The sequence below is a fragment of the Salvelinus alpinus genome, chromosome 11 (assembly GCF_045679555.1).
Source record: "Salvelinus alpinus chromosome 11, SLU_Salpinus.1, whole genome shotgun sequence".
Classification (NCBI taxonomy): Eukaryota; Metazoa; Chordata; class Actinopteri; order Salmoniformes; family Salmonidae; genus Salvelinus; species Salvelinus alpinus.
This window is the reverse complement of record NC_092096.1, coordinates 35,759,543-35,784,226: the sequence shown is the minus strand read 5'-3', so window position 1 is coordinate 35,784,226 and position 24,684 is coordinate 35,759,543. Positions and strand designations below refer to the sequence as shown.

At 45.3% G+C, this 24,684-nt stretch overlaps 2 protein-coding genes across 3 annotated transcripts in view; both read right to left on the bottom strand.

Annotated features, from left to right (window-relative positions):
* Positions 1 to 8,286, bottom strand: part of stab2 (stabilin 2) — a 39,226-nt gene extending 30,940 nt beyond the window's left edge. For both annotated transcript variants that reach the window (XM_071332761.1, XM_071332762.1), the window contains exons 1-11: positions 8,054 to 8,286; positions 6,836 to 6,963; positions 6,452 to 6,570; positions 4,598 to 4,683; positions 4,393 to 4,459; positions 4,116 to 4,211; positions 3,807 to 3,929; positions 1,962 to 2,158; positions 1,665 to 1,795; positions 1,421 to 1,554; positions 1,175 to 1,254 (exon numbers count right to left, since the gene is read on the bottom strand). In XM_071332761.1, the coding sequence (XP_071188862.1) occupies positions 1,175 to 1,254; positions 1,421 to 1,554; positions 1,665 to 1,795; positions 1,962 to 2,158; positions 3,807 to 3,929; positions 4,116 to 4,211; positions 4,393 to 4,459; positions 4,598 to 4,683; positions 6,452 to 6,570; positions 6,836 to 6,963; positions 8,054 to 8,131 (1,239 nt within the window). In that variant the 5' untranslated portion in view covers positions 8,132 to 8,286. The remainder of the gene's footprint in view (positions 1 to 1,174; positions 1,255 to 1,420; positions 1,555 to 1,664; positions 1,796 to 1,961; positions 2,159 to 3,806; positions 3,930 to 4,115; positions 4,212 to 4,392; positions 4,460 to 4,597; positions 4,684 to 6,451; positions 6,571 to 6,835; positions 6,964 to 8,053) is intronic.
* Positions 8,287 to 16,545: 8,259 nt separating this feature from the next.
* On the bottom strand, positions 16,546 to 24,653 carry LOC139534066 (protein Wnt-16-like). The gene is made up of 4 exons (XM_071332760.1): positions 24,205 to 24,653; positions 23,834 to 24,060; positions 21,573 to 21,862; positions 16,546 to 18,166 (listed from the first exon to the last, which is right to left on the bottom strand). The coding sequence occupies exons 1-4, from the start codon at positions 24,297 to 24,299 to the stop codon at positions 17,702 to 17,704; spliced, it is 1,077 nt and encodes a 358-aa protein (XP_071188861.1). The 5' UTR covers positions 24,300 to 24,653; the 3' UTR covers positions 16,546 to 17,701.
* Positions 24,654 to 24,684: the final 31 nt, after the last annotated feature.

Below are 24,684 nucleotides of genomic sequence, written 5' to 3'. Positions count from 1 at the left end.
CTGTCCCCAGTCCACCTGGCCGTGCTGCTGCTCCAGTTTCAACTGTTCTGCCTGCGGCTATGGAACCCTGACCTGTTCACGTGCTACCTGTCCCAGACCTGCTGTTTTCAACTCTCTAGAGACCGCAGGAGCGGTAGAGATACTCTTAATGATCGGCTATGAAAAGCCAACTGACATTTACTCCTGAGGTGCTGACTTGCTGCACTCTCGACAACTACTGTGATTATTATTATTTGACCATGCTGGTCATTTATGAACATATGAACATCTTGGCCATGTTCTGTTATAATCTCCACCCGGCACAGCCAGAAGAGGACTGGCCACCCCTCATAGCCTGGTTCCTCTCTAAGTTTCTTCCTAGGTTTTGGCCTTTCTAGGGAGTTTTTCCTAGCCACCGTGCTTCTACACCTGCATTGCTTGCTGTTTGAGGTTTTAGGCTGGGTTTCTGTACAGCACTTTGAGATATCAGCTGATATACGAAGGGCTATATAAATAAATTTGATTTATAGCTACAGTGTCTCTAGGTGTCTACTGTGTATCATATAGCTACAGTTCTCTAGGTGTCTACGGTGTATCAATATAGCTACAGTGCCTCTAGGTGTCTACTGTGTATCATATAGCTACAGTGCCTCTAGGTGTCTACTGTGTATCAACATAGCTACAGTTCTCTAGGTGTCTACTGTGTATCAACATAGCTACAGTTCTCTAGGTGTCTACTGTGTATCATATAGCTACAGTGCCTCTAGGTGTCTACTGTGTATCAATATAGCTACAGTGTCTCTAGGTGTCTACTGTGTATCATATAGCTACAGTTCTCTAGGTGTCTACGGTGTATCAATATAGCTACAGTACTCTAGGTGTCTACTGTGTATCCATATAGCTACAGTGCCTCTAGGTGTCTACTGTGTATCAATATAGCTACAGTTCTCTAGGTGTCTACTGTGTATCCATATAGCTACAGTTCTCTTGGTGTCTACTGTGTATCAATATAGCTACAGTTCTCTAGGTGTCTACTGTGTATCCATATAGCTACAGTTCTCTAGGTGTATACTGTGTATCCATATAGCTACAGTTCTCTTGGTGTCTACTGTGTATCAATATAGCTACAGTTCTCTAGGTGTCTAGTGTGTATCAATATAGCTACAGTTCTCTAGGTGTCTAGTGTGTATGTTACCGGAGTTCCTTTGAAGCCCTTGTTGATTGGGACAAAGATGGTGAAGGGGCCAACGTTGCTCAGGGGCCAAGTAATGGCACCTGGAGCAGGAGGAGGGGGAGGAGGAGGAGGAGGAGGAGGAGGAGGAAAATAGAGATAGAGAGCAAGAGAGAGAGACTATATAAACCAAGGCCCATGACAAAATAGGTGTTTTTCTGCAACTTTAATGAGTCACTGATTGGCTGATGATTAACCAATGAGACGCACCAAAGAGTGTGATGGCATTGCTGAGCTGACCGGTCCATTGGCCCCCGGGCTCTGAGTTCAGATCGTTCAGACGCTGCATGATGTTGCCATAGCAAATCTTGCCGTTGCCCACGTAACCCTCGTGACATGTGCACCTGGAGTAAGAGGGATGTACAAAGGTAAGATGATCTTTTGAAAAAAGGATGGTTTTACTGCATAAATATCTTTAAACACACTAAGTCAAAGAGAACAGAAACACACTGACTCTACTATGTTCGGCTCCACCGTTGAACAGTTGGCGTGTTTGCTGCAGGAGTTAGGTCTGCACAAGTCCTTCAGGCTGCAGCTCACACCTCCTGTCAGGTGGTCAAACCCGTCTTGACACTCACAATGAGACTACGAGAGAAACCAAAAACACCACTCAGGGGGAGGTTCACCACCCTCAAATGAATGGCACAATATCACCAATTGAAGCAATAAAATGTTATATTTGACTTGCATTATCAATTCGTTTCATTTGTCGGTTAGAAAAACACACACACACACACACACACACACACACCTTCCCTGGCCCATCGTACATGCAACGCGCAGAGTCAGCAGAGCAGCCCCCCAGGTGTGTTTGACAGGGGTCTATGGGAACACACACGTGCCCGTCCCCGCTGTAGCCCTGGGCACAGGTACACAAGTGCTTGTTGGGCCCCACATGGGCACAGGTGGCATGGATGTGGCACACCTGCTGCAGGCACGGGTTTATGGCTGTGAGAGGAGACAAATCATCTTATAAACTATTATATACAGTCCATTCGGAAAGTATTAAGACCCATTGACCTCTTCCAGATTTTGTTACGTTACTGCCTTATTCTAAAATGGATTAAATAGTTTTCCCCCCCTCATCAATATTTTCACAATACCCCATAATGACAGAGTAAAAACAGGTTATTAGAAATGTCAGCAAATGTATAAAAAAAAAAACCCTGAAATATCACATTTACATAAGTATTCAGACCCTTTACTCAGTATTTTGTTGAAGCACCTTTTGGCAGTGATTACAGCCTCGACTATTCTTGGGTATGATGCTACCAGCTTGGCACACCTGTATTTGGGGAGGCTCTCCAATTCTTCTCTGCAGATCCACTCAAGCTCTGTCAGGCTGGATGGGGAGCGTCACTGCACAGCTATTTTCAGGTCTCTCCAAAGAGGTTCAATTGGGTTCAAGTCCGGGTTCTGGCTGGGTCACTTAATTATGGACATTCAGAGACTTGTCCCAAAGCCCCTCCTGCCATTGTCTTGGCTGTCTGCTTAGGGCCGTTGTCCTGTTGGAAGGTAAACCTTCTCCCCAGTCTGAGGTCCTGAGCGCTCTGGAGCAGGTTTTCATCAAGGATCTCTCTGTACTTTGCTCCGTTCATCTTTCCCTCAATCCTGCCTAGTCTCCCAGTCCCTGACTCTGAAAAACCTCCCCACAGCATGATGCTGCCACCACCATGCTTCACCGTAGGGAGGGTGCCAGGTTTCCTCCAGACGTGACGCTTGGCATTCAGGCCAAAGAGTTTGATATTGGGTTCATCAAAGCAGAGAATCTTGTTTCTCAAGGTCTGAGAGTCATTTAGGTGCCTTTTGGTGGAGTGCTGCAGAGATGGTTGTCCTTCTGGAAGGTTCTCCCATCTCCACAGAGGAACTCTGGAGCTCCGTCAGAGTGGCCATCGGGTTCTTGGTCACTTCCCTGACCAAAGCCTTTCTCCCCCGATTGTTCAGTTTGGCCGGGCGGCCAGCTCTAGGAAGGGTCTTGGTGGTTTCAAACTTCTTCCATTTATGAATGACGGAGGACACTGTGTTCTTGGGGACCTTCAATGCTGCAGAAATGTTTTGGTACCCTTCCCCAGATCTGTGCCTTGACACAATCCTGTCTCGGAGCTCTACAGACAATTCCTTCGACCTCATGGCTTGGTTTTTGCTCTGACATGCACTGTCAACTGTGGGACCTTATATAGACAGGTGTGTGCCTTTCCAAATCATGTCCAATCAATTGAATTTACCACAGATGGACTTATCTCAAGGATGGTCTATGGAAACAGGATGCATCTGAGCTCAATTTTGAGTCTCATAGCAAAGGGTCTGAATACTTATGTTAATAAGGTACATTTTCATTTTTTTTTAATACATTTTCAAAAATTAAAAAAAACTTTTTTGCTTTGTCACTATGGGGTATTTTATAGACTGATGAGGAAAATTTTTATTTCATCCATTTTAGAATAAGGCTGTAACGTAACAAAATGTGGAAAAAGTCAAGGGGTCTGAATACTTTCCGAACGCACCGTAACTCACTTAGTACTAGGCCGCTAGTAGCCATAAGGCCATAAGGCTACCCATTTACAGAGAATAGGGACACAGCCATGCTGTCACTCACATATGCATTGATCTCCAGAGGTTCGGTAGCCAGGTAGACATTGACAACGCAGCGACCCATCAAGTGAGCCCTGCATACAGCGAGTGTTCTGTGGACAAAGCAGAGACGAGCACTCCGGCAGCTCTGAAAGATGACAGGGATACATGCTGTTATTAAGATGGGAGCAAGTTGTCATTAGATGAAAACATACAGGTAGGTTATAGATCAGGCAGTTAATGCTTCAGCACCCGACAGGAATAATGCATTATGATACAGTTCTAACACATTATAAGAGATGTCATAAGCATGCATCACCACTGGTTCTCTTACCCAGATCACATTTTGGGCCTTTATACCCAGAGAAGCAGGTGCATATCCCGTCACCGTGGATACCAGCATTACACAGGCCATGTCCACACGTGCAGGCTGATGGACCGGGAAATGGAGAATGATGGGATGGACAGAGCGAGAAACAGGTAAATATTACAATGCAATGGACCATCAACAAACAGCACCAAAGTGGACTGTATCTCTACGTGCATGGGACAGTCACAAAATGGGGTAGATAAAGAATCGCAATCTTAAAGAAAGGGACCGAGTTGGTTACCAGAACTACAGGTTGAGCCGTAAAGATTATCTGCACAGTCTTCACACGCAGTTCCCACGAAGCCAGGCTGAGGAGGACAAACACAGTGATGGACCATTCTTTGTCTGTGCGTGTGTGCGTGTATGTGTGCGTGCGCGACCGTGTGTGTGTGTGCACGTGTGTGTACTTGCATATATGTGTGTGTCTACGCGTCATCATCCACTACCTTACAGCTGCAGGTCCCGTTGCCACCCATGCCTTCAGAACACAGTCCATTATTACTGCAGGGCCTGACTGCGTCCTCTGGGCACTCTGGGACAGGAAGACAGTACCATTCGCATTAGTCTCATATCAACAGAAAGATGGACAATCAATCTCAATGAAACAGTGATTGGAAACCGAATGGGCTTCAGTGGTGTGTTGTTCCAATGTCCAGGAGAGCACGTGACTTGACAATAGCCTGGACGTAATGCTATGACAGCTGTGTCTCCAGGGATCTGAGTAAGCAGACGTGTTGCACTGCAAACGCAGACCCCCTCACCTCTTTGCCCCCTCTCCACTTCCTTTCCTCCGTCTCTCTCCTCCTCTCCTCCGTCTCTCTCCTCCTCTTTCCTTCTCACTCTCTCCTGTGTGCCTCTCTTATCAGAACGACCCATAATCACTCATCCCCTTCCTTCCCTCAAGCTGCACACACACAATGTAAACACAAGCATGCACAGGGGGTTGCCAAGGGTCTCCTTACAATCAGCAGACTCGAGGAAAGTAGTTGTTCTTGTCAGCAGATTCTCACTCACTCACCATTCCTGGGCAGAAATGGTCACCCAATTTCAATAATATCCTTTAATGTTTACCCAATATTTACTTTAATAAATGATAACCTTCTAATGTGGGTAATTTGTACCTAAAATATAACGTTGTTGCACAACAAGTGGGGAGAGTAATTCAGTCGACATACATCAAGTCTCACCAGGACAGAGAATACTTCACACGTCCGTGTTATCATGTCACAGAACAACACAGGGGACCATTGAGACAGAGAGGAAGAACTATGGCCCCTGTTAATGTACTTACTACTGCCCATCTTTGATAACCTCACAACACAATCACTGGGAGGGAGGGAGGGAGGGAGGGAGAGAGAGAGAGAGAGAGAGAGAGAGAGAGAGAGAGAGAGAGAGAGAGAGAGAGAGAGAGAGAGAGAGAGAGAGAGAGAGAGAGAGAGAGAGAGAGAGAGAGAGAGAGAGAGAGAGAGAGAGAGAGAGAGAGAGAGAGAGAGAGAGAGAGAGAGAGAGAGAGAGAGAGAGAGAGAGAGAGAGAGAGAGAGAGAGAGAGAGAGAGAGAGAGAGAGAGAGAGAATGTGTGTGTTAGTGTTTTTGTGTGTGTGCGAGAGAGTGTGGGAGGGGGGATAAGAAGGGTCTATGACAGGCACAAAAGAGCTAGAGAGAGGAAGCCTGGACTCAGTGCTATCGGGGTGTCAGCACATTCCTGGAAGACAGGGGCCCGCTGACGATGAGCCCTAATTGGGAGGAAGGAAGTGTGCGAGTCCCCTGCTCCGAAAGGCCTAACCTGCATCCTGCACCCAATACCACAATGTGGGTTGTCCTGGCCTGCCGGTGCACACAGGACACTGCTGACACACTTTCCTACTTTGGACAGCTTTCTGTTCTGTCTATTTGTTCCCCTGTAGCAATTTATTTTCCGAAACAGGCCACTCTTCCTCTCCGCGGAGGGATGCGAGCGCTTTCCTCCTGTTTTTTTTATCACACAGCACTCAGCACTGGGATTCAATGGCAGTAGCAGCCAAGTACACTTCTGAACTCTTCCTATCAAAACATTCCCTCAGAGTCCCCACAGCTTACCGTGTTCCAAAACATGAGCAAATACGAGAACCCTCTGTTTCAAAGCAAGCCTTTGAAAAGGGAGCATCTGGGGTTAAGTAGGGATTTCAGAAATGATGTTGCCACCACCAAAATGGTTTGTCTTTTCATCTCGTGTTGCTTTCCTCATCAATGCGGCTTGGTGACTCAACGATGAGCAGCAGTGACTGATTACAGTATTGGATGCAGTGTGCTGTTTTACTCACCGATGCAGTCTGGTCCCCAGTACCCTGGACAGCAGTGGGGCTCAACCACCTCCTTGTAACACTCATGAGAACAGCCCTTGATAGACAACATCAGACTGGCCATGGGACTCACATGGTACCTACAGAGAGAGAGAGATGACATTACTGGGTGTAGGACACAGTGCCACAATAGTCACAACGCTCTGTACAACATACCTGGTTGTGTCTTACGTTAAGCAGAGACATGAGATATTACTTAGATACCACTAAGAGATAGCTCCTCCATCTATTCTATTTCTCCCTCACTCCCTTCCCTATTCTGTCCCCTTCTCCCCCCATATCCTTCTTCCACCCTCATTTCCTCCCCATATCCCCTCTTCCACCCTTACCCCCTTGCCCACTCACTTGCAGTCTGGTTTTCCCTTCCCGGGAATCTTCTTGTTGAAGCCTGCTGGACAGCCCACGTTGAAACTGACGCTACAGGAGTGACACTCTGTCTTGGTCATCACCAGGGTTGTCATGTCACACCGGTTCTGTGGTGGTGGAGGGAGAAGAGCGGATACTGTAAGACACACCCGCACAGGCCTGGTGCTGTGTGTCATTGTGGACTGAGGAACACCCCAAATAACCACACACAACAGTGTACTGACACGCTTTTCTGGTCTCTGTTGACTTCCCGTTGTGTGTCAGAAGCCATAAAGTCACATAACGGTTTGAGAGTTACCTGATGAACGTACCAGGGCCGGATCTCTTAGCTGTTCCCAACTGAATGTTGAAGCCAACGCCCCATAGAGCCCTCGCCAATCCTCTTATCCACTCAAATCAATGGAATTTTCCACAGTTCATAAAACAGTGGAGAGGTAGACTATTATTTCCTGCCTGTCTTTCATCATACTAGAATAACATTAACCATCACTATATAACCCAACACCCAATCCCCCTACAGAGAAAACTGTGTTTGTGCATGATGAATAGTTTGTTTTTTGGCAGTAGTGTACTCCTGGGTATACACAGTGTTTTGACATCATCAAAGCGTATTTGAGAGCGTTTGTTTACTTTGACCAGAGTTGGACAGACGTTGGGTAAACAGAAAGATATTGTTTAATGACTTCTGCTGGGATCTGCATCATCTGATCTGATCTACCCAGCATGCAACAGTACCCGGGCGCTACTCAGAGAAACCACAAAAGTCAGACAAAGACACACACAAACATGCTAGTTATGTTTCAAAACCACATAGAGCCAACCCCTGAAACACAGCACTAAGGCATCATACAGTACACCATCCAAAATCCCCAAACCACACAACAACACTTTAAAATGTCCAAAACAGCCAGCAACAAAACAAGTCAAGCTGAATTGTTAGATGCTACTGCTGAACTGTTAGATACTACTGCACTGTTGGAGCTAGGAACACAAGCATTTCGCTACACCCACACTAACATCTGCTAAATATGTGTATGTGACCAATAACATTTTATTTGATTTGTATTGTGTGTCCAATGCCCACAGCTCCCTGACCACCCTTGGCAGTCCTTCCATACGTCTAGTTACCAATGAGGGTGTGACAGTGGGTCCGAATAACGAACGCACTCACGTGTGTGCGGTAAAAGTGGGACTCACCTTGGCGGCAGCAAAGGTGTAGTGGTCTAACCCCAGAAGTAGCAGCATGAGCAACAGGGGTCCGGTCACAGGCGCCATAACTCTGGATCTCTCTCCTTCTCTCTCTCTCTCTGTCAGTATCACTCGCTGTGCCCCTGTGGCTCCCTCCCTCTACCTCTCTGACCCACTCCCTGTCACTTTGAGTCACTCTTTTTAGCTCTCTCTCCCCCTCCCTCTCTGAGGCACGTCAGTGGACTGTGACCGCTCACTTAGCCCATCTGACTTTTCAACAACCTCCCTCCTCTCTCCCCCTCCCCTCAACTCCACTCTTTCCTGTGCCAGTAGTACCAGAGAGGGTCACCTGCATTCATACACTCCACACACGTGCACATACACAAACATGCATGGGCATACTGTCCATGCAGACACACACACACACACACACACACACACACACACACACACACACACACACACACACACACACACACACACACACACACACACACACACACACACACACACACACACACGCGCGCGCGCGCATACGCACACACAGATGCACACACTGACACACACACACACACACACACACACAATCCCCCCCGGTACACAAACACACGCGCGCTGGCGCTTACGCACAGACATACAGACGCACACACTGACACACACACACACAATCCCCCCTGGCACACACACACACACACACACACACACACACACACACACACACACACACACACACACACACACACACACACACACACACACACACACACACACAAACACACAACACACGCGCATACGTACAGACATACAGACGCACACACAGATGCACACACTGACACACACACACACACACAATCCCCCCTGGCACACACACACACACACACACACACACACACACACACACACACACACACACACACACACACACACACACACACACACACACACACACACACACACACACACACACACACACACAATCCCCCGGCACACACACACAACCCCTTCATCCGTCTATACTCCAGCATCTGTCAGCAGTTGGAAGGGGGGGTTAGGTCTGGTCTTGTCTTCAAACAGTGGTGTTGGAGGGAAGGAGAATGGCAGGACATCCTGGACTGTAAATAAGATTCACCCTCTCCTGTCCCATCTGCACTCTTCCTGACAACATTCTGTCCCGTCATGACTTTCAGACCCAGCGTTTTCCCAGAAGAGGTCAGGATGACATGCTTTATGCTGAGTGGCATTACTGACCTAACATACACACACGTACATGCACGCACACACTCATATAAGAGTTACCAAAGCAGTGCAATGTATGTGAAAGGGTTGAGGGTGGGGTTCATCCTTTTTTTACGATGAAACATCAAGATACAGATGGATACATACTACACAGGCAATCTTCCAAATAACAAAACATCTAATTAACTAACATACAGTGTTACAGTGTTGACTACTCATATAATCCAATCAACACCAACGGTGTTTAATCCCATTTATCATATCAGCTTCATTTGGCAAATGGCCCAAAAAAGGAGGGTTTACCATCTGTCACCTTCATCCCTGATCCAGGCTCTCCACAAAGTACGGAATCACGCTAATCGTGCCAGAATATGAAGGGATGATTCCATTTCAGTAGAGGGGCCACTCAGGTGGGAGGGGAGAGGGAGATCCTCAGAACATCTTGAGCAGGGAGCTCAGAGGTTACGGTTGTGGTTGTGGTTGAGATGGACAGCAACAGCACGGCCCTGGCTGATCTAGGCTTGGATTGGGGTTTGGACCATGGCACACCATTGGCAGAGGGTATCACAGCTTTGGCAGAGGGTACAGTGCCCATCATCTTGGCAGTGGCCACAGTCTTCCCTCGGGAGGGCTACAGCGTCCTCTCTTTCCTCATGTTCCTCCTCATCACCATCGTCTGTCTCCAACAACCTTCTGGTCACAGTCGTGTGGACGAGGAACACACACTTCCTGTTGATCCCCATGAACATCATCGTCCTCCGCCTGGCCGTTTCCGACCTCCTCCTCGTCCTCTACGGCTTCATCGTTGCTACGGTGACCGACTAGGGGTTCTGTCTCTAAGTCTTTGCAGTCAGTTACATTGGTGAGTCGTTTTTGATGCTATTTGTATTGGCTGTCTGATTAGATCATTATTTTAGGTGTTAATTGTTTTCAGGTTTTTTGACCTGATAGGAATGAGTGTCCCTCAATTAAATGAAGCTAAAATAGAGATTGGTTGAGACATATTTTAAAGGGATGTACAACCGTTTTCTGGTTTTACATGTTTTGATAACATTTTATTACCTCCTTTAAACACCAGATTTAAAACTCTCTTTAATGTTTGGTTTCTCTGAGGACACTCACCCAGCTGATGTATGAGCGGTACTGTGCCATGGGTAAGCCCATGGCTGCTCTGAAGATGACCCGATGAAGGAGCATCCAGGGCCTGGGGGTGGTGTGGCTAGCCTGCCTGCCATGGGCCCTCTACTGGGCTGGAGCTCCTACGGCCCCCACCTGGGGCAACTTCCTCTGCTTCCTATTTCCTTCTGTGGTTATAGTCTACTGCTACAGTAATGTACCCAAAAGTAATGTACCCAAAAGTAATGTACCCAAAAGTCGTCGCCAAAAGTTTTGAGAATGACACAAATATAAATTTTCACAGTTTGCTGCCTCAGTGTCTTTAGATATTTTTGTTAGATGTTACTATGGAATACTGAAGTATAATTACAAGCATTTCATACGTGTCAAAGGCATTTATTGGCAATTACATGAAGTTGATGCAAAGAGTCAATATTTGCAGTGTTGACCCTTCTTTTTCAAGACCTCTGCAATCCACCCTGGCATGCTGTCAATTAACTTCTGGGCCACATCCTGACTGATGGCAGCCCATTCTTGCATAATCAATGCTTGGAGTTTGTCAGAATTTGTGGGTTTTTGTTTGTCCACCCGCCTCTTGAGGATTGACCACAAGTTCTCAATGGGATTAAGGTCTGGGGAGTTTCCTGGCCATGGACCCAAAATATCGATGTTTTGTTCCTCGAGCCATTTAGTTATCACTTTTGCCTTATGGCAAGGTGCTCCATCATGCTGGAAAAGGCATTGTTCGTCACCAAACTGTTCCTGGATGGTTGGGAGAAGTTGCTCTCGGAGGATGTGTTGGTACCATTCTTTATTCATGGCTGTGTTCTTAGGCAAAATTGTGAGTGAGCACACTCCCTTGGCTGAGAAGCAACCCCAAACATGAATGATCTGAGGATGCTTTACTGTTGGCATGACACAGGACTGATGGTAGCGCTCACCTTGTCTTCTCCGGACAAGCTTTTTTTCCGGATGCCTCAAACAATCGGAAAGGGGATTCATCAGAGAAAATGACTTTACCCCAGTCCTCAGCAGTCCAATCCCTGTACCTTTTGAAGAATATCAGTCTGTCCCTGATGTTTTTCCTGGAGAGAAGTGGCTTCTTTGCTGCCCTTCTTGACACCAGGCCATCCTCCAAAAGTCTTCACCTCACTGTGCATGCAGATGCACTCACACCTGCCTGCTGCAAATTCCTGAGCAAGCTCTGTACTGGTGGTGCTCCAATCCCGGAGCTGAATCAACTTTAGGAGACGGTCCTGGCGCTTGCTGGACTTTCTTGGCCACCCTGAAGCCTTGTCCTCGTCAACACTTACACCTGTGTTAACGAGAGAATCACTGACATGATGTCAGCTGGTCCTTTTGTGGCAGGGCTGAAATGCAGTGGAAATGTTTTTGGGGGATTAAGTTCATTTGCATGGCAAAGAGGGACTTTGCAATGAATTGCAATTCATCTGATCACTCTTCATAACATTCTGGAGTATATGCAAATTGCCATGATACAAACTGAGGCAGCAGACTTTGTGAAAATTAATATTTGTGTCATTCTCAAAACGTTTGGCCACGACTGTACTCAGCACCATGAGGAGGGTACTAGGTGAGGGTGTGCCAGCATGTACAGCATGTGTTGACTGTACCTGTATGTGTAGTCTCAGCTGAACCGTAGTGTGGAGCAGCAGGGCGGTAGATCTGCGCCATGATTGGGGCCTTTAACCTCTGCTGGCTGGCCTACTTCTGCCTGGTCACTCTGCTGGCCGGCCTACTTCTCCACATCCCTCCTCTCCTGGCCGCACTGCCCACCTACTTGGCCAAGTCCAGTCCCTTATACAACCCTGCTTCCTACTTCCTGGCCAACACAGGTAATGGACAGAATTTCCATGTCAGGGGTTATAGGTTAGGGGTGAGAGTGTGAAGGGTAAAGGGTGTATTTTGAGGTGCAGTTACTCTCCCCACAAAGAGGCCACCCAAGTACAGTAAATAGTACATTTGGATAAGACTGGTAAAGTCATATACAAATTTTATCCAAATTTTTATGATTTTTACTTTGTAAAAATCCACCAATTTTTACTTTGTAGATTTTAGCTTCAATTCTGAAATGGTTCACCACCTCCTCTTTAACCACAGTCCCATCCCTCTCTTCTCTATCTCTCTCCCTCTCCATCTGTCTCCTTCAGTTCCGTGATTATGCTCTGTAGCTCGTGACCTGTAGCCACTACGTCCCCCGTGTCTTTGCCGATACAGATGACACTGGTCCAATGGTAATTGGCTACAGACGTCGTGGAAACATTCTGCCAACACCAATACAGATGTATGATCTTCATTTGAGCCAGTTTGCGACATCAGGAATAATCCTGCAGCAACAGGAAATGCGAATTGTTACGTGGATTATAATTAACTGCCATTTTTGTAGGGGTTGATACATTTTTCATCAGGGAAGATCGAGTCTGAAATTTCTACGTGGAAATTACAAACTTCAGAAAGCCTTTTTAAACCTCAACTACACTACATGTTTAAAATGTCCTGCATTGCAGGAAAGGTCTCCTGCAACAGGGTGATCAAATTAAGATCCTACATCTGTACCTATCATCGTGGACAGAACCATTGTTCAATCTCCACTGGAACAGATATACACTAAAGCTACAGGACACCATACATAGTTTTAAAGTTCTACAGTATTATTACTTGATGTGTCTTGGACATCTGCTGTGCGTATAAGCCTTTACAGACACTATTTTAATTAAATTTGACAGGTAACAAGTGATAAGCTTCCAGTCGTTTCAGGAAATGGTAAGCTTGTGTGACCCTTAACCTCCTTACAAACCCTTCAACCCATAACGTTGTTATCCATGTGTGTCATCTGGCTCTCAGCGGCTGCAAAGGTCAAGGCTCGAAAAGTACTTCTGAAGGCTTAAAGAAAACGCTCTGTCCTACTCCTTTGTCACCAGATTTGCTGAGATTACTTCCTGATTAGTCGTCCCAATAAGAGCATCTATCATCCCCAATACAGGATTAGGGGTTTCTGGATAACATAGCAATATTTTTAAAGAGAGGATTTCCTTTTTGATTTAGTGGATTGCCCCTGGTAAATCTGGGTGTATGTTGATACATTTTCTCTAGCAGGTTTGTCTCTTTGCATACATTATCAAGCAATGCCTGCATTTGAACTCAAGAGGACAGCAGAGAGTACAGAATGAGAGCGGTGCTGTAAGGACCTGTTGAAATAATAGGCTACAAATGCACTGCTCATCATTGGAGGCTAGTGGAAATTTCTATAGGAGGACAGGCTCATTGTAATGTAATTGAATGGTATCAAACATATGGAAACCACATGTTTGACTCCATTCCATTTGTTCCATTCCAGACAGATGAATGAGCCTGTCCTCCTATAGCTCCTCCCACCAACCTCCACTGCAGATCATATTATAATAAGAAAGATAGTGAGTGAGATATATTTGGAAGAAATACAGAGATAGAGTGGAAAGAGAGAGAGAAAAAAAGAGAGAAGGAAAGTCAGAGAGAGAGAGAGAGAGAGAGAGAGAGAGAGAGAGAGAGAGAGAGAGAGAGAGAGAGAGAGAGAGAGAGAGAGAGAGAGAGAGAGAGAGAGAGAGAGAGAGAGAGAGAGAGAGAGAGAGAGAGAGAGAGAGAGAGAGAGAGAGAGAGAGAGAGAGAGAGAGAGAGAGAGAGATTGAAATAAAGTGAGAGTGGGGATACCACTCATTGGGCAGAAAGAGGAATCAAGTCGAAAGTCGAGGAGAGGGAAGGATGAGTGTTGTGTTGAGAATCTTAAGTGCGGTGATGTATGCTCTGGATGCCTGCCTTAGGGTTAGAGGGCACTGGCACCAAGAATGCTCTGTCCAGCCAAACTCCTAAGGGTTGAACCCATGCCGACTGGCAGGGGTTGCGATGGACGGCACTGTGAGATTCCGGACACATGAGAACACACAGTCGAGGAAAGACACAGTCTGAAAAGAACATGACACTTGGCTCAGTCTACTATGTGTGTATGCTTGGATGCACAAGTACTTCCCGTGGAAAACATGAAGAAATATATGTAAAATCAAAACAGAGACAAAACATGACTTATGGTCCACATGTGAATGCGTCCAACTCTGTGGGCATGGAGCACATCAGCCTCAAACAAAAGCCAGTGTCACTGGGTTTTCACTGGGTGCCAATGTGTTTTATTAAGCAGTTATGACTATGCTGTCGGGGCTCTCATAGCACCTTTGAAGCAAATCCTCACCCCCTCTGTGATTGGCTAAGAAATAACACTCAGAGAAAAACCTGTCTGGGGTTGATTTACTGAAATAGGCATTGTTTTCAGCTGTGGATGTCCTGTTGAATCAACCCAGAACAGTATCCATCCATATTCACACGGTGTTTCATTCTATCGTATATAAACAGACACGCAAGGCCATAATGTGTAGTGGATTTCCCGAGATCTACATTGATAGACTGTCTGTTTCTCTGAACGTGTTTACATGGGTTCCAGACTATGTGGCAAAGACCTCCATCGTAGAAACATTGGGCGTATTCATTACGAAAACCCTTTAGAGTTTCTATTGGACAAATTCAGGTCGGTCCCTCCATGTTTCCTTCTGTTCGCTTACGTTTAAAAAACGTTTTGCAACAGAATTGCCGTAATGAATACGCCCCTGGTCTTCATTTGTTTGGTGAGAGTGACATCTTACAAGGCCCAGTTTGTGTTTCCCTCTGTCCTGTTAAAATAAACTCCCTAGAAGTCAAACGTGTGCTATGTTCCTCCTCACATACATGTGTCAAACTACGGTCGGCCACAGGCTTCAAGGGAGACTACAGATGAATCGTAAGAAGTTCTCCATGAGTAGTCTGGATTAAATTAAAGTGTATATTTAAAAAAAAATGGATAGGGGGGAGGATATATTTATTGAGTTAAGCGTAAGAGGTGAAGATTTATTTTGGTCTTGTGGACAGAGAATAAGTTAAGCATGGTCAAGATATGAGAAAGGAATGAGTGTTGACCAACAGTATGAATCTATTGTCATGTTGACTGAGGCATAGACATACCAATGAGACAATTAGGATTTAAAAGGTTCAGAAACAGATTAGATACATGAAAAATACTTTCAAAATAACTTTTATACAGGATATTATAGACCTGTGGGCAGTCCCGTGGGGCTCAGTTGGTACAGCATGGTGCTTGCAACACCAGAATTGTGGGTTCGATTCCCATGAGGGACCAGTACACAAATGTATGCACTCACTACTGTAAATTGCTCTGGACAAGAGTGTCTGCTAAATGACTAAAATGTAATTATGTCCTTAGTATCTCACTTTATGGACTCATTTAACTGAAAAGGGACAGCGAGAAGTAAGACATACGTAATCCTCCATTTATTTTGTGAATTCTCGGAATGTAAGTGGAGCACCTGATTCCTGAAAGCAGTCCTCTGAAGACAAAAACATGACTGAAAATCCTTGAGGTCAGAGCGCTTCGGGGACACGTCAACTGCTCTACTCCGTCTCGTCCCACTTTCTTTAGGTCTGGGTCCCCCCCCCCCCCCCCCTCTCACCAACAAGTCATAGTGCTGGAAGCTTCAGGGAAATTTAAGGGTCAGTATCGTTAGACTTTTAAAGACTCTTTAAGAGAAAGCACTCGCGGTATTTAGCATAGCATCGCCACTTCTCACATAGCACAGCCTCTCATTCAGGCGAGAGAGAGAGAGAACAAGAGAGAGAAAGAGAGAATGAAAGCGCGAGAGAGAGAGAGGTGGACAGAGGTAAAGGAATAGAGAGACTGAAAATGGGAAGAGAGTGAGAGAGGAAACGAAAGGAGCGGGAGGAAGAGACGGAATAGGCTTAAATTCTTAGAGACAGCAAGAGGAATGCTCAGAAACCCACTCAAGCATATCCATGGTTCTGCTGCCAGTGGGTCTACTGAGAACAAACTGCTCCATTCCATTCATGCATTCCCTCATTTATAGCTGGTTTTGGATCCAAACACAAACACAGGAAAGAGAAAAAGTGGATCGGACAGCAAAAGGATAACAAAGGACCTTAGTAATACAATGATGACAAACAGAACAGCAACACATTAAATGGTACAGTTTGACAAACACATGCTGTATGTCTAAGAGGATTGGATGGGCTTGAATCTTAAGACACTCTCGTCGTGTGATACAGCATAATTTAATATTTACAAAATGTAAACAATTTACAAAAATACTACGTCATTTGACATATTCTCAATTAAAGCACCTGTAGCTTCACTCTGCCCTGAATATTGCGATCTGAATAGTACAAAACAAACATTTTAGGTTCCAAGAAATCTTTCCAAAATATCAACCAAAAACAATGGCATGGTACCATATCCTTTTTAACTCATTAACAGTTTATTCCAAAAAGAAAATACAATTTTGAATGATTATTTCAAGACTTCTTTCTATGCATTGATACTGCAAGCTTTCCAATGAGAATACGCCTAACCTATCCACCATCGATCACCATAAAGCCATGGGTGGAAGCAGGATCTGTCCTTACTCCCTAGCCTGTAAGAGAGCCATAGAAATTACACAAAAGATGGCAACCACTGACGGTTGCCCAATCCCTGTACTGTCTATGGCTCTAGCCTTCTGTTGTCTATATGAGACTTCGTTCTGATCTGGAAATGTACAGACACTGTTTACTGCATCTACTCTACAGTCCTTTAAAGCTGTTGCGGCCCTGCAGGACAGGGTTGCCACCCCCTACAAGCACTTTTTGGTCCCTTTGTTGGTCCTCTTACACACCCTTCACTGAGTCCATTTGAAGACTTGAAGAGTGAGGTTTTAACTTCCATCAAAGTTCCGTTTGTTTTTATCATGGAGTCTGAGTTTCAGGGCTCATTTCTACTCATCCGAGTAAATTGTGAAGATGTCCATGTTTGGTAGTCTGTGAGTGTGTGGATCCTCAAGCCTCTGAAACACTGTGGAACTCCTGTCCCATTGGATAGCCTCCTACAAGGCTGGGCCCTGATAGGCCATTCAAAAGTCAACTATTTTCCACTGTCTTTGTCCACCTCTGCTGATGTGGTGTATAAATACTGTCTTCCTGAGGGTTGAGATGGAGGGTTGTTGATGCTGCGCCCCTCTTGTCCATGGGAGAGAGGAATGATGGGGGGAGTCTTTTAGTCTCTCATTGGGGACGGTGTGTGTGTGTGTGTGTGTGTGTGTGTGTGTGTGTGTGTGTGTGTGTGTGTGTGTGTGTGTGTGTGTGTGTGTGTGTGTGTGTGTGTGTGTGTGTGTGTGTGTGTGTGTGTGTGTGTGTGTGCCATCACCTGCCTCCCTCTCCCTATTTACAGGTGTGCATGTCATTCATGCTCTCACACTTCTGACACCTCACATAGCAACACCACACAAACTTACACTCGCACCTCTCTACGTGGCGAACCACGTGCGTATTATACCCCCGACCGCAGCAGAGCAGGTTACACCCGTCGGGGCCGGCCGAGGTGCGGTTACACCGGCGCCCTCTAGTGCCCGCCACGCCCCAGCGCCGGTCCTCCAGACAGTAGTTAGGAGACTTGTTGAGGAAGATAAGTTCTTCCTTCCCGATGGGCACGCGGCGCTGGTCCTTCTCCTTCCTCCTCACCTTCCTCTTCGAGCGGTCCAGTACCTGCACGCTTCCCTCGTAACGCTCCTTCAGGATGTTGCCCACGCGCTCGAACGACGCCATGGTGCGCCAGCACGTCTTGACGGCGCACGAGCCCGACACGCCGTGGCAACGGCAGTCGGTGGCCATCGTCTTGGCGACGGCCTGAAAAGGGGAAAGATGGAGAGGATGGTGTTAGGAATTACAACAGACTTACAACACTGTAAGAATTACAACACTGTAAATGTTACGACAGACTAGATACCAGAACTCTGTTTGATAGAGACTGCCTTTTGTTTACACAAACGCTGTGGGAATGTTTTGATCAAAATCACAATCTATTGTTCTGAATGCTGGATCTTGGACTGGGACTGTAACGTGAGTCCTGAGGTTTGTGCATTCTACTTCTAACTCTGACACAATAGACTCCCTGGGTGCTGTGTACAACTGAAACAAAAGTTAAACCGTCCTTCACAGTTTAAACTGAGCGATTGAGGAGACATTTTCTTATGACCACAAACCCCAGGGCTCTACAGCGGTCTTAGGATGACCCCAGAAGAGCCTACCACTTTCACCCCTCTTCCACCTCTTCTCCCACTCCCTCTTCCCAGTCGGTTCAGTTTAGTTGGAAAGGCAGTGTGTGTGTGTGTGTGTGGTGTGTGTGTGTGTTACAGTAAACAGATACACTGCTACCATTGTGTCCACGTCCCTCTCCAGTAGTGAAGCTCTCTCCTCTTGACAGTGGCTAGTTGATAAGAGAGAAACCCAGTAAGTGTGTCTTAGTGAATGCCATTTAGTGGTAACGCGCATGCCCCGCCCACCTGAGGATCTTTTTCAGCCATCTATTTCCTGTGTTTGAGGGCTGAAAAATACACACTTAAATCTCACAGGATTTATTTCTTTCATTTTATTCCTGCTTCATACTCTTGCTTGTGCCTGACGTTTTTTCCCCCGTTAACGTTACGACCGCAGAAATGGTTGTAATGACCTGTAAAACACCCCCCGGTAATGGCTGAAATGGACTCAATGGCAGTGGCGTAAAGTACTTAAGTAGTACTTCAAAGTATTTCTACTTAAGTCAGTTTTTGGGGTATTTGTACTTTACTTTTACTTCATTATTTTCTTTTAGGAATATAGTGTACTTTTTAGTCTCTACATTTTCATTGACACTCAAAAGTACTCGTTACATTTTAAATGCTTAGCAGGATAGGAAAACGGTCCAATTCACACACTTATCAAGAGAATACGTGATCATCCCTACTGCCTACTTATCTGGCGGTCTCACTGAACACAAATGCATAGTTTGTAAAATATGTCTGAGTGTTGGAGTTTGCCCCGGGCTCCCCGTACATTTTCAAGCCAAGAGAATGGTGCCGTCTGCTTTGCTTAATATAAGGAATATGATTTACACTTTTACTCTTGATACTTAAGAATATTTGATCAATTACATTTACTTTCGATACTTAAGTATATTTAGAACCAAATACTTTTACTCAAGGAGTATTTTACTGGATGACTTTCACTTTTACTTGAGTAACTTTCTATTAAGGTATCTATACTTTTACTCAAGTATGACAATTGGGTACTTTTTCCACTACTGATCAATGGAATACATTGTTATACCGTTGAATATATAAGAACACTAAAGCTTTGTCTGGGATTTAACGCACTGAAAGACAAGATAGATAACTATTTTGATGGGTGTTCATTTTTGGGGGGATTTAAAAAAATAAAAAATAATTTAATACAGTTGAAATGTTCACAAAATTGATGTGCTGAAATGAAAGCAACTCCCGAATATGAACACTCGGATTATAGGGATATGTCTGATCTCGCAAACAATGTTTAGATAGGCGTAATCTAGAGCCAAGCGTGTTGACTTTAATCGGTGGGTATCCTGCACACTTGTTGAATTATGCAAGAGTATGTGACAACAGTAATTCATGAGGACGTCTAGACAGTGCAGGTGAGTGTAGGTAGGGTATGCATAGAACGTGTCGAGTGGTTGCAGCCCTCTTCCACTCCGTTATGTTAATTTATTCATATATACAACCTGTGTATTTATGCAAAAGAGCCACCTATAATTTTCTTTCTTTTAACAAAAAAATATTAAAAAATCCCTGATACACTAAGAAAATGTATACAGTGCCTTCAGAAAGTATTCACAGGCCCTTGACTTTTTCCACATTTTGTTGTATTACATTTAATTTCAAATGGATAACATTTAGATTTTTTGAAATCTCACTGAAAAGGAAAAGGAATAGAGCTAAGCACTGGCAAAGTCCTAGAGGAAAACCTGGTTCAGTCTGCTTTCCAACAGAAAACAAATCCACCTTTCAGCAGGACAATAACCTAAAACGCAAGGCCAAATATACACTGGAGTTACTTACCAAGACAACATTGAACGTTCCTGAGTGACCTATACCTAAATCTCCCACCAAAATCCCTGAACTCCATTCATTACTTGTCTGTGCCAGTAAAATGTTTTATGTGATAAAATTAAGTAAATCTGATGGATTATACAATTTCAAAATGTTTGGAGTATCTTCATCCATTGGCCAACTGTTGCATTTATTAGAATTGTTTTTAAAACCTTTTAACAATTTTGATGACCGATGCTACAATTTAGATGGCCTTGTGTCTGCTTGAACATTCATTAGTCACGCTGTCACGCTGTCACTCATTTACTCACATTATCGAGGATGTTACACTTTCTTTCCCCTCTCTCCTTCTGTCCCGTCTGAGCATCCCCCTCTCGCACTGACCTTCTTGTTCTCCCTTCCCTCCAATCTTTCTGCTTTTCTCTGAATATCGTTACCGCTCTCTCTAACACACACACACACACACACACACACACACACACACACACACACACACACACACACACACACACACACACACACACACACACACACACACACACACACACACACACACACACACACACACACACACTTCCTAGAACGTCTCCTGAAAGTATTCTTAACAGTGTGTGATAAATTCTATTAACCACTGAATGGTTTGGTCCTAACTCCTCTCCAACCCCATATGGTGAACGAAACCCATAACTATAATAGCTACAGTAGGATTCCTTTCACGGTGCTAGATTAGTACTGTCATATCAGTCATTCATTCAGACACAATGAACCCTACACCTGCTAGAGACTTGACTACTAGAGTTATAGCTCCCATGAGCCCTATTCAGCTTTTACATACTTCCCAGAGTACCCTGAACAACTGTGTCCACTATAAAAGACTCTCTCTCTAGCTAGGTTGTGGATGTGTGTGTTTTGTTCTGTGGTGTATTGTGTCTAATCTAACATCGGACTTCAACGTTGTGCTGTTTTGGTTCTGTACACTGTGTGTGTGTTGTACATGCTCTGTGAGTGTTCTTCGCCCTCAATGAGTGCGTGTGTGTGTGTGTGTGTGTGTGTGTGTGTGTGTGTGTGTGTGTGTGTGTGTGTGTGTGTGTGTGTGTGTGTGTGTGTGTGTGTGTGTGTGTGTGTGTGTGTGTGTGTGTGTGTGTGTGTGTGTGTGTGTGTGTGTCGGGTCTGTGTGTGTTGCGTCTCACCTGTCTCCCGGCTTCACTGTTGTGCTCGTTCATGGTGAGCAGTGCATCCCCTCCCCTGGCTGAGGACATATTCTTCACTGCATTATCTATGAACTTCCTGCTGAACCATGTACCGTACTGGATATGGTCTGAGCAGCCGCCCCAGTGCCACCCTTCGCTGGGCGAGCCTGTGCCCTGCAGGCTGGTGTCACAGCCGCACTCCGTCATGTTGCCCGCACTGCAGGAGCGAGTCACTGCCTGGACCAGCCCCGCCGCCATCACCGCGTGGATAAACGCCGTCTCCTTGGTCCCTGTCAGAGTCAATGGGAAGAGGTTATCGGAAGGGCAAAGGTACGCATGGATTATTGCGTAACAGTGGCTGTGGACCTCTAAAGCATGCAATGGGTGGATTCTGAAAAGATTCCACTCTCACACCTTCCAGCCAATAACACTTCAGACGGAGGAAAATGGCACAATTCTAGTATTACAACTTCCGTGTATCTCAGTAGCACAGGCCTAGATATCCATATAACTTCCATCCATTGTAGTCGTATAATACATCTTAGCTCTGGAGGGATACATGTGAGATGCGAGTAGAGCAGACACATAGCCCCATGGGAACTGTCCTGTCCTGTGTGCGGGGGCGTTGGGTTACACTTCACAGGTTAGGGGCCACAGTAGGCCCTGAGTGAGGACAGACAGCACTGGCTCAGAGAGAGACTTAAAACACATTGGTATGATGATAACAGTGTAGCATGGATCAATCTGGTATCACAGTTACTTGTACGACCAACTGGAACGCTGACCACCGGACAGAAACATTAGATTATGTCCTGTAATGAACGAAGGCTGAAAAAAATGTAAACCCAAGTGTGAAAGGGGGTAGCCTACTAATGTTTATAGCTTATGGCATAGGCTTGTTAGACAAAACTCTAAAATATGCAGAATCTTATGGATAGAACAGAAGCATAATGGCACCTGACGACATCAAGTGTAACTATTCAGAGAGTGCAGGTTCTAAGAATGACCTAGAACTATGTATGAACTTTAAACACCATCTAGGATAAAACGTAAATCAGAGGTCCAAGCCACAAGTTGATTCGAAACGTTTGTGCAATCATTTACGTGTGGATAAATGTAGAAAGAAAAGACTTACCTCCATGGAACAACAAGAAATCACCACTTCAAATTTAAGTTTGGCACTATGAAGGTTGGATCATTAAAACAAATGACAATTGCGGTTATTTAGGTTATATGCGTTGCATTCTATTATCCCCCCAAAAATTGCTGCGCCCTAACCCAATAAGAACATTGTCTCCGGGTCCGATTAGATCAAGTTCGCACTTTTAGAACACGAAGACAAGACGTCTGTGATCAAACAGCAGAGCATACGTTTTTACAGTTGATTGTACGAGTCGGGACATGGGATGGAAATGCGTAGATTTAGCCTATTGAATTATGCATAGGCCTAAATCAACATAAACTATATGTTCATTTTTTTCCTCCGATTTTTTTCGTCTGGGTTGAGTGAAGAAAGTTGATAGATGGCATGTGACCGGGTGCAACAAGGATAGAGAGGGATTTGGAAGAATGAGTTTAGTGTGAAAATAAAATGTTGATAGCTAAACCATGCGCTGACTCTTAACCATCTTGGAAAGCTGCATGGAAACAGATTTCTGGAACGATATCTCTAAAAACAAAGAAACTGTGTTCTTAAATTACATGTCGACCATGAATCTCCTAATTAGGATAATCCCGACTGGTTAAGGACCAGAGGTGAGCAGGAGTTTTCTGTTCAAAGACAACACTTGACCGTGGATAAGTGGTGTGTTGGGACGGTTAAACCGAAACAGATGTGCGCAGACGTTCTCTCTCTCTCACCGCATAGGGGATACAGCTGCTCGAGTCGGCAAATCAAATCACCTTCCCTCCCTGGACAACATTAAACATGTTCATGACTCAAACCAAACCGATCACGAGTAAAGAGTTATGGAAAATGGAAGACGTGCCTCTTTTTGACAATTGAGGGACTGTTTTTATGCAGCAATTGCCTAAAACGGTCAAATACCAAATGATGTGGGCACACATTAAATATCAGATTATGGAATACAACCACTATAATATAATGCACCCAAAATATAGTCTCGTTTTCCAAATTAAACCCAATCAAAAAGAACATTATCAATAGGCCAGAAAAGTGCAGACGAATTTATGCAAACGAGAACAAAGCACCCTATTGTTTCATGTCTATTAAAACGAGTATTTAAACCGCCTGTCCTTACCACTGGTTAGCTCGTAGCCGAACACAGAGAGCTCTTTGGTGATAGAACAGTTCCACCGCTCGTGCTCGAACTGCGTCTGGCACTCCGCGATGCCGATGCGCGCGCCGTCCTTGATGCTTGGAAGGAGATGGGGCTTTCTCTTGCACAGGTCCTTCTGCTTGTGCGTCAGCGGGAGATTGGCGCAGCCCAGCTTCTCCGGTACTCCCACGGAGGTTATTCCCAACCACCTGAGACACAAAGCAAGCAGCGGAGACAATAAGTTACTTTCGAAACCACTTTCAGCCCCAAACGGAATCGCATTCTATGCGTAAAGAAAATGGTGCAATTGGACAAAAAGCCAAGCTTAATCACAAGCAATGAAATATACTTACATCCAACTGGCTCGACAGCAGACAGGATACAGTGAAAAGAGTAAGAGAAACAGAAAGCAGATCTGATGTACTCCACAGCCGCTTCTTCTGTCCATGGCCACCTCATTTACAGAAGCCGACTTGCCTCCCGGGCACTGGGGAAGGGTATGTCCATGGAGCGCTGGATCGGTGCTGGGCTCTGTCTCATGCTAGCCCCACAGCATAGGACCCTAATAGAACTAATCCTCAATCCGTGATTATCTCGAGCAATTCAGTAAAAAAAACATCCGCGGGGAGGGAGAGAGGACGCGGGCAGAATGGTGATTCCAATCACGTGTCTCGGCGGCCAGTAGTAGCCTACAGTTGGATGGATGATAAATTCCCGACGGTGTTCCCCAAAACGCAGACAAACAGTTTTATCCTTGCCTGGGAGAACCCACACAGAGTCTCTCAGCGGCGCGCTCCTAGGCTCGGATTGGCGCACCCGTGGATTCATATTAA

What these genes read in the sequence shown, in the direction of transcription:
- LOC139534066 (XM_071332760.1), bottom strand. Translation starts at nt 24,299, where the DNA reads ATGGACAGAAGAAGCGGCTGTGGAGTACATCAGATCTGCTTTCTGTTT. An exon ending in TGCTGTCGAGCCAGTTGGAT is followed by an intron (nt 24,061 to 24,204) that starts GTAAGTATATTT and finishes TTTGTGTCTCAG; the next exon opens with GTGGTTGGGAATAACCTCCG. An exon ending in CGGCTACGAGCTAACCAGTG is followed by an intron (nt 21,863 to 23,833) that starts GTAAGGACAGGC and finishes TGACTCTGACAG; the next exon opens with GGACCAAGGAGACGGCGTTT.